The 10000-nt window shown below is 41.7% G+C and overlaps 1 protein-coding gene and 1 long non-coding RNA gene across 2 annotated transcripts; both read left to right on the top strand.

Annotated features, from left to right (window-relative positions):
• The first annotated feature begins 4400 nt into the window (after positions 1-4400).
• LOC146646214 (interferon alpha-inducible protein 27, mitochondrial-like) lies at positions 4401-5914 on the top strand. The gene is made up of 4 exons (XM_085391933.1): positions 4401-4508; positions 4646-4675; positions 4806-4967; positions 5615-5914. Exons 1-4 carry the CDS (start codon positions 4499-4501, stop codon positions 5698-5700), a joined length of 288 nt encoding a protein of 95 aa, XP_085248059.1. The 5' UTR covers positions 4401-4498; the 3' UTR covers positions 5701-5914.
• Positions 5915-6764: 850 nt separating this feature from the next.
• On the top strand, positions 6765-8770 carry LOC146646215 (uncharacterized). The gene is made up of 5 exons (XR_014908802.1): positions 6765-7110; positions 7868-7969; positions 8057-8086; positions 8162-8323; positions 8608-8770. It is a non-coding gene; the product is annotated as an uncharacterized LOC146646215 (long non-coding RNA).
• Positions 8771-10000: the final 1230 nt, after the last annotated feature.

The following is a 10000-nucleotide window of genomic DNA, read 5'->3' on the forward strand; positions in this document are numbered from 1 at the left end:
TCTGTGCCGAGTATAACCTAGAAGTCCCGAGGTCAAAATGGGAGATGCCCCCAAGGGTGGTGGAGAATGACCGAGCTAAGATCCTGTGGGACTTCCAGATACAGACGGACAAAATGGTGGTGGCTAACCAACCGGACATAGTGGTGGTAGACAAACAGAAGAAGACAGCCGTAGTGATCGATGTAGCGGTTCCGAATGACAGCAATATCAGGAAGAAGGAACACGAGAAGCTGGAGAAATACCAAGGGCTCAGAGAAGAGCTCGAGAGGATGTGGAGGGTGAAGGTAACGGTGGTCCCCGTGGTAATCGGAGCACTAGGTGCGGTGACTCCCAAGCTAGGCGAGTGGCTCCAGCAGATCCCGGGAATAACATCGGAGATCTCTGTCCAGAAGAGCGCAGTCCTGGGAACAGCTAAGATACTGCGCAGGACCCTCAAGCTCCCAGGCCTCTGGTAGAGGACCCGAGCTTGAAGGATAAACCGCCCGCAGGGGCGTGCTGGGTGTTTTTTTTATATATATATATATATATACTCACATATCTCTTCAAAGCTTGTGTCCATGCTTTCAATGATAACACTAAGACACCGAGAGCTCAACTGCAGTCATGGAAAGCTGATCCATGTCTTTTACTTTTTTTTTTTTCAAGAGTTGACACTCCCATTTCTGAAAGAACAATACACACTAGACAGGGGAGGAGCAGCATGATGGGTTTTTTTTCTAAACAGTAACATATTCATCTTATGATTGTGGAAACCACATAAAGAATGAAAGAAACATTTCTTTGCAATGATCCAAATAATCTCATTGCAGTAACAATGGGCTCTGCACAATAACAAATTATGTGTAGTAATAACTTCATTATTATAACAACAAACCTGGGGCAGCACGGTGGCACGCTGGTTAGCAGTGATGCCTCACAGCAAGGTCCTGAGTTCAGTTCCACCTTTCTTTCTGTGTGGAGTCTGCAGGTTCTCTCCAGGTATTCTCCCTTCCTCCCACAGTCCAAGAGCTCAACTGCACAGTCCAAACCAGGGGTGCCCAATCCCGGTCCTCGAGAGCTACCGTCCTGTAGCTTTTAGATGCATCCCTACCCCAACACAGCTGAATCAAATGGTTTGATTACCTCTTCAGCATGCCATCGTGTTTGGCAAAGGCCTGATAACAAGCCATTCATTTGATTCAGCTGTGTTGGAGTAGGGATGCATCTAAAAGCTGCAGGATAGTAGCTCTCGAGGACTGGGATTGGGCACCCCTGGTCCAAACATATGCAGTTAGTGGGCCTAGGTCAGTTGGAAAGTCTGAATTGCCCATATGTGTGAATCTGACTATGAACGATTGTGTCTATGAGTTAGTGATCCCTGAGACAGACTCAGTACCCTGCCTCTTGCCCTAAAACAGGGGGGGTTGTTACATAAAAACACTTGCAGTTTCTCTGTAGCAAAGACTTAAACCTTTAAGTGTTATAGTCATGATTGTTGATTGGCTTCTTCTCCACATTTTTATAACAGCACTACTTTCTACACTGCAGTACCTTTTAAATAATGCTCACAAGGATATTGAATCAAAATGTGTTCCAACACACAACTTTTACACCCTTTTGTTTATAAGTCTGTAGATGAGGATGTTAGAGCTCCATGAGACAGACTTAAAGCCTATAAACCATCATTTATATTAAGGTTGACATTTTTTAAGCTTAAACTGTGTTGATTCACATTAATGTCATGAGGAATGCCGAGCTTTGCTATCATGAGAAAATAAATGCACACAACTTGTTTTGAAAGGAGAAAGAGAAAGACAAAGTCCTGTTCCTTCAATCATCACTTACCTGAATGTAAACTATGCCGGTATGTCATGGGTATGTTTGCAGTATGGGCGAGGTTTAATGCTGTCGTCATTGCAGTGGTGTGACAATCTTTGAACAACTACAAGAACCATTTCTTATGAACTGAAACTTTTGTGCAACAAAATAAATACACAACAACCAAAGTGCTTGTTTAAATCAGGTCACCTAAGACATTTCTTGTAAGGCAATAAAGACGTTTCTGTTCTGGTCTCCATGAAATGTTCCAGTTGTGACATTAAAAATCCAGCACTTTCAAAAATGTGCTTGGATGCATGTTGGTGTCTGTCTCCACCTGAGGAAGAACTTTTTGGCCTCTAATTATTTTAAATGTGTAATTTATTTTCTCTGAGGAAGGTCAGAGGTTTAAAGAAGTGCAGTATATCTGCCGTCCTTACAGATCTGCCAGTGATCTTTTTTGCTCCCACACATAATACAGAAACATTTTCAGTGACCCAGTGACCCTCCCCCCCTCCCCTCCTCCCAAACATCTCCCAGTGTCACAGTGGATCAGGTCAGGAGGCAACTGAGGAAGCTTCGCCCCAGAAAGGCAGCAGGCCCAGACAAGGTGTGTCCTAGGATGCTTAAGGCGTGTGCTGCTGAACTTGGGGAGCCGCTACAACGAGTCTTCAACCTCAGTCTGCGACTGGGGAGAGTGCCCGCCCTATGGAAGACATCCTGCATCGTCCCGGTCCCCAAAAAGAACCGGCCCAATGAGCTGAATGACTTCCGACCGGTGGCACTGACGTCACATCTTATGAAGACTCTAGAGCGGCTCTTCCTCAACCTCCTCCGACCACAGGTACAACATGCCCAGGACCCACTACAGTTTGCATACAAGGTGGGTGTCGGAGTGGAGGATGCCATCCTGTACCTCCTACACAGAGCCCACTCACACCTGGATGGGGGAAAAGGCACGGTCAGGATCCTGTTTCTTGACTTTTCCAGTGCCTTTAATACCATCCGGCCCTGTATGCTTCAGGAAAAACTGAACAGGATGGAGGTGGACCCCTGCCTGGTGGCTTGGATCTCCGACTACCTCACCGACAGACCACAGTACGTCAGGCTGAAGGACATCACGTCTGACACAGTGGTCAGCAGCACAGGAGCACCACAGGGAACTGTGCTGTCCCCTCTTCTCTTCACCCTGTACACCTCTGACTTCTGCTACAACTCTGAATTATGCCACATTCAGAAGTTTGCAGACGACACAGCCATCATGGGGTGTATCTGGGATGATCAAGAAGAGGAGTACAGAAGTCTGGTGAGGAACTTTGTCGCATGGAGTCACACAAACCACCTGCAACTCAACACCTCAAAGACTAAGGAACTGGTTGTGGACTTCGGGAGGTCCAGAGAAGGTCCACTGCCAGTTCAGATAGAGGGGGAGGAGGTGGAGGTGGTCAACAAGTACAAGTACCTCGGGCTGTGGGTGGACAATAAACTGGACTGGTCATGCAACACAGAGCACCTGTATAAAAAAGCCCAAAGCTGACTGTACTTCCTCAGGAGGCTGAGGTCTTTTAACATCTGCAGGAAGCTCCTGAGGATGTTTTACCAGTCAGTGGTTGCTGGAGTACTTTTCTATGCTGTGGTGTGCTGGGGGAGCAGCACAGCAAAGAAGGACTCATCCAGGCTGGAGAAACTGATCAGGAGGGCTAGCTCTGTGGTCGGCATGAAGCTGGACACTCTGGTGACAGTGGCAGAGAAAAGGACATTAAAGAAACTGATGGACATTATGGACAATGCTGGGCATCCTCTGCACACGGCCATAAACAACCAGAAGAGTCTGTTCAGTGACAGGTTGCTTCTCCCCAAGACAAGAACTAACAGACTTAAAAACTCCTTTGTCCCACACACCATCAGACTGTTTAACTCCTCTCTGGAGGGGAGAGGGAGGGGAAACAGGAGGACAAAGGAGGGGGGAACAACTAAGCTGTAGTGCCTCTTCACCTCACTGTACAATACCTTGTGCAATACTTTTTGTAAATAGTCAACAGTGCAATAGACTCAATACTTGAAATGTGCAATTCACTTGTATTTTTATTTTTTTATTCCTATTTATTCTATTTATCCCCTTTGTATATTTTATTTATATTTGTCTCTGTATTTATATATGTGTGTGTGTGTGTGTGTGTGTGTGTGTGTGTGTGTGTGTGTGTGTGTGTGTGTGTGTGTGTGTGTGTGTGTGTATATATAACAGTTCTGTAACTGTAACTTTGGTCGTTGCTGTGCTTTTTTTGGAAGTCGAATTTCCCAGAGGAACCCACCCGAGGGATTAATAAAGTTCTATCTTATCTCTTATCTTATCTTATCTTATATATGCTCCCTGTGATAAGGTTGTTCTTGTTTGTTTTCATATTAAGCAAGTGATTTAACATAAGGATTAAAACAGAAAGAAAAACCTTTGAAATAATCCATGTGTAAAATCCGTAATAAAGATGGCATTAAATAAATGAGTAAATATGTCAAACCCCTGAGATCCAACCTCACAATCACTTGTTCCATGATGACTAAAGAAAGTTTATTTACATCACAGACCCAGTGACGCCCATTCTAAGAGTTTCATTTTCCGGGAAAACAGCTGATCCTCACACTCCTTTATAAGTCCAGTCGTCCAACACAGTCCAGGCTTAGGCTCCTGATCCTGAGTGCAACAATGGGTCTGTGTGAGTACAGCTGCCTTTTTCAAATCATCTCTACATCATATAAGTTCATGATTGTAGCATCACTGAAAATGTCTAAATAGTTCAGGCTGAGCTTTGGTAAGATGTTTTTTTTTTTCCCTTTCTTTCTTATGTTTCAGTGACAGGCTTAGCGATCGCAATCGGAGCAGGTAACAAACCTCTTTGTTTATTGATGTATTTTTACATCTAACACTCATAGGTGAAGTCACACATATCATACATGTATTCATTTTAAAACATCCTGATGATCAGTAACCAGGTGTTTCTTCCTGTTGTCAGGTGGAGCAGTGGTCTCTGCTCCTATTGTCCTGGGGGCTGTAGGTTTCACCTCAGTTGGTATAGCTGCAGGCTCCTACGCTGCAAGCATGATGTCTGCAGCTGCTGTGGCCAATGGAGGAGGAGTGGCAGCAGGAAGTGCAGTGGCTGTTTTGCAGTCAGCAGGTAAAAATAAATAAATAAATATTTTACCAGTGATTACTCAAAAACCTTTATTATAAACCTGAAAGATCCCAGAAACAATAACATGTGACTGTGCTGCAGTGAGGATAATACGACGGACTATTAGGTCCACGTAAAGAAAAAATATTATCAATCATTTTGAGAATAAAGTCGAAATGTGGAGATTACAAGTGTCTGAAGAAAAGCTCCCACGGTTGCTACTGTATGTCATCAGAGTTTGTGAAATTGTGCTTCAGAATCGGTTTTAGTAAGAAAGAAAGAAATGATTTTTCTTTAAGCTCATAAACACAGTGTGGTGATAAGTGTTAGGTTGTACAAAAAGCTGGTAATGGACAGATGCGAGGTTATCGATGGTTACATCCTCGTGCAATAAAGAGGATGAATGTTGTATCACAAGACGGCTGATCAATTTTTTTCACTAACTCATCTAAATAAGGAATTTTCTTTAGCGGATATAGCGCATGTGGCAGTTTGTGTTCAAACAGTAATGTCCATATCAACAACTTTTTTCTTGTGGCTCTAATACTCCGTCGTAGGATAAACCCTCCCCCTCTCCTCTGCAGCTCAGTTACTTCATCTAACTGCTCGATCAGCTGTCTGGTGTTCTGAAGCCTGTTTTCTCTCTGCAGGTATGGCAGGTCTGTCTGGGGCCGCCACCGCAGCCGTGGGTACTGTTGGAGGGGCTGTTGGAGGATTGGTGGCTGCTCTCATCTGAGACCAGGAAATTATGATAATCAGAAAGAAAAAAAATAGTAATAAATGACATATTTACTGCTGCCAATTGGAAACAGTTGCAATAGTATCAGCGCCATGCTTCAGTAAAGCTTGGCTGAAATGTGAGTGCTGGTAATGCTGTGGTGTTTTATTACAAAACACATGAACACGGTCAAATTGTGCAACTTTAAATAAAGCCCTAATAATGAAAAGCATTTTAAAGTTGTGTTCTGGTTATTTTTATTATTTTGTTTATATTTTATTATTCTATTTATGTTATCTGAAAATACTAAGACATGTATCATTATTTTTATATAATTGAGTACCAAAGCTGACATATTTGGTTTCTATAACTGGCAGAAATAAAGCGATCACCAAAGCTTGAAGTGAAGTCAGACACACTGAGTGTCGCACATGATACAAATTCTACTTGTAAGCATAAATTATTTGGATTTATTTTCTCACTGCATTATTATACTGATAAGAAAGTGATATTTTGCCATCTGGTTATAAATAGATGGTCTGCTAAAAAACTGATTACAACTCATTTAAACTATGGGTAATGACGTCGTTGCATTTAATCATGCAAATCTCTCATGATTGAAATCAACGCATTTTTTGTTTTATTTTATTTTATTTTATGCTATATAGAACTTTCCTGTCAGAAGCTACAGCCACAATGATACTGGTTTCTTTATTTATACACGTAACCCCTTCATAAACGAAACACAAAAATACAGATACAGTTTGTGTTGCTCTCTGTCGCCCTCGGTTGTTCAGCTCTGAACATAAGGTTTTGTTACTGAGGAAAGGAAACCTTGCTTGCTATAAAAATCAGCCCATTTCAGAGCAGACGCAGGACAGAGGAGCTGTCATGATCCTGGGTCCTTTTGACCCAGCGTTTTGTGTTTTCTCTTCGCGATTTTGGTTCTGTTCTCTAATTGGTGTTTACCCTGTTCCCCCCCGTGTGTTCCTGTTTTATTGTGAAGGTCTGCGTCTTATGTGAGTGTTTTCAGTTTGCCTCCCTGGTCTCGTCACGTTAATCACTCCCAGCTGTGTCTCCCACCTGTGTGTAATCTCCCTGTGTTCTCTGAGTGTATTTAAGTTGTATTTTCTGTCTTGGTAATCGCTGGTTCGTCTGTGTTGTTTCCCCTCGCTCTCCCTGTATGTATTTCTCCGGACCTCCCTGCATCCTCATTCTGGTTTGTCTTATTAGTTTACCCAGTTTAGGTTTCCGGTTTCATGTTTTGTCGCCACCGCTGTTTGTACTCACACCCCTGTAAATAAACACTCATCTGCACCAGAGCTGCCGCATTTTGGGTCCTATTTCATATTCCACACGGCTTGCCCCAGCAAACCGTGACAGGAGCAGTGGCAGCTGGACGTGTGGTGGCTGTTTTGCAGTCAGCAGGTAAGTTAATACTTAGATGTTTCATTAGGATTTTAACTTGTAACAAAGAAAAAGTTCATGAAAACATCATAATCTTAGATTAGATAATGACACTATGCTCTATCATTATAATAGTACATATAACAATGACATAATCAATGATCTAATTAATGATAACAATAACTGTGAATAATGATTCAATTCATTTTAATTTTATTTATACAGCACTAAATCACAAACACAGTTGCTGAGTAACTGAGTCCCAGGGCTGACATACTTGTTATACTTGCTATAGAAATAAAGCGATCACCAAAGCTTGAAGTGAAAACACAAAGTCGGACACACTCGAGTGTCGCACATGATACAAATTCTACTTGTAAGCACAAATTGTTTGGATTTTGTTTTATCAGTGCATTATTATGTACTGCTAACAAAGTGACATATTACCATCTGGTTATAAATTGATGGTCTGCCAAAAACTAATTTCCGACATTTAAACTGTTGTGAATGACACACTGGCGTTTAATCTGATGCAAATTTCTCATGAACGAAATCAAAAATTATTTATTTTATTTTATTTTATGCTATAAAGAACATTTCTTTCAGAAGCTACAGCCACAAAGACACTGGTTTCTTTATTTTATACATGTGACCACTTCATAAATCCTACTAACACCACGGCATTTACCAATATAAGCAAAGATAAGAAACACAAAAAGTAAAGAGAAATGACTCTCCAGTTTGTGTGGCTCTCTGTCGCCCTCTTTTTTTTTTTCAGCTCTGAACATAAAGTTTTGTTTCCGAGGAAAGGAAACCTTTCTTGCTATAAAAATCAGCCCATTTCAGAGCAGACGCAGAGCAGATAAAGACATGGACCCCGGTGAGTCATTTGAGTTGCTGTGCATGGATCGTCTTTGATTTAAAAAAATTATGGAATGTTAATGTGTGTTCTTATGTTGTGTTGTAGTGACAGCTGTGTGCAGTGCTGCAGGAGCAGGTAAGCACTTTATTCAATTTTAACTCATTTGAATCAAAGCCCGATCCATGTCTGATCCATGTCTTCTTCCTGCAGTAGGTGCCGTAGTCGCTGCTCCTGCTCTTCTGGGAGCTGCTGGTTTCACCTCAGCAGGAATAGCTGCAGGCTCCTACGCTGCAGGCATGATGTCGTCTGCTGCAGTTGCTAACGGAGGAGGAGTGGCAGCTGGAAGTGTGGTGGCTGTTTTGCAGTCAGCAGGTAAGTTAATACTTAGATGTTTCATTAGGATTTTAACTTGCAACAACATGCAAAAAGACAATTTTCATGAAAATATCACAATTTTAGATTAGATAATGACACTATATTGTATCATTATGATAATAAATATAACAATGACATCATCAATTGTATCATTAATGATAACGATAACTGTGAATAATGACGATGATAATGATTCAGTACACTGTGATATCAGCAGGACTGAAGTTATATAGGCACAAAGTATAAGTATTTCTCAGCTTCTTTGTGTCATGGTGCTGCAGGTGCAGCTGGTCTGTCAGCTACTGCTGGTGCTGCTGTAGCTGGTGCTGGAGCAGCAGTGGGATGGCTGGCGAGTTTCATCAGCTGAAAATCATGAAGAACTCATATATTTGCTTTACCCATCTTTTTATGCCTAAAGACGAATAAAAATACTTAAGAAAAAAATCCTGATTGAAGTTGTCATAATTCATGCATGAAAGGCTTAAGTATTACATTAATAAAAAGATTTAAATTCCAGGTGATCTCAGCAATAATATTGTTTTTTAGCCGTTTGTAATACTAACTGTACTGTTAAACTTATATATAACAAGGACAACACAAGTTCTTACAGATGGACGACTGATGAGGCAGGTTTAAGAGTGCAGTCAGAAATGAACATAACTGCCATGTGTTATGTGTTTAGTTTATCTCTCTTTTAGTTTACAGTTAAAAGGAAGCCATTTTATCCAAAAAATCCAAATCCAATTTAAAAACAGAAGGTTTCCCCAAAGTGCTGTACAGAAACAAAAGGGTAAAACACAAGATAAAACCACTGACACTCACATTGAAGCATAATACATACATAATGATACATAATACATAATACATAATGAACATATCAACTCACACCAGTCTAGATGCTATCGAAAAAAGGTGTGTTTTCAAAAGCGACTCAAAAACAGGAAACGAAGATGCCTGTCTAATATTTAAAGGCAGCGTATTCCAAAGTTTGGGGGCCATAATCGAAAAGGCTCGTTCTCCTCTACGTTTTAGCCTAGATTTTGGGACAACCAACAGCTGCTGGTCAGCTTTTAATGTCACCTCACAGATTATCATCATCATCATGATTACAGCAACTGTTAGCGTGTTTATTTATTCACCTTGAGAACTCAAAGCCAAAACATTTCTTCTTTTGATAAATGTATTTGTTCAAGGTTCAAGGGTTCAAGGTTCTTTATTTGTCACATGCATAGTTATACAAGTATATGTATATATGTGTGTGTATATATATATACATATATGTGTGTGTGTGTGTGTGTACACACACACACACACACACACACACACACACACACACACACACACACACACACACACACACACAGAGCAGCTGGATAGCGTAGTGGTTAGACTACACGCCTTTGGAACAGAGGATCGCAAGTTCGATTCCTGCCTGGGGCGTCTGTATCCAGTAAGGGTCCTAAGGCTAGACCCCCTATGCTAAGCAAGCCTACCGCAGACATGAGCGAGACAGATAAATATGAAGGCATGCCGGCTCGGACGTCGCCCGGATCAACAAGGTCCGCGTCAGGTGTTGAGGAACCAGGGCACCCTGACGAAAAGTGGGCTACTGGAACAAGAAGGCATCGGTGGGCAAGAGACGAAAACAGGGCGTTGTTGGAATGCTACTATGCA

This window comes from Rhamphochromis longiceps, linkage group LG19 (genome assembly GCF_057381845.1).
Source record: "Rhamphochromis longiceps isolate RC_006_pf linkage group LG19, R_longiceps_female_GT1.1, whole genome shotgun sequence".
Lineage (NCBI taxonomy): Eukaryota > Metazoa > Chordata > Actinopteri > Cichliformes > Cichlidae > Rhamphochromis > Rhamphochromis longiceps.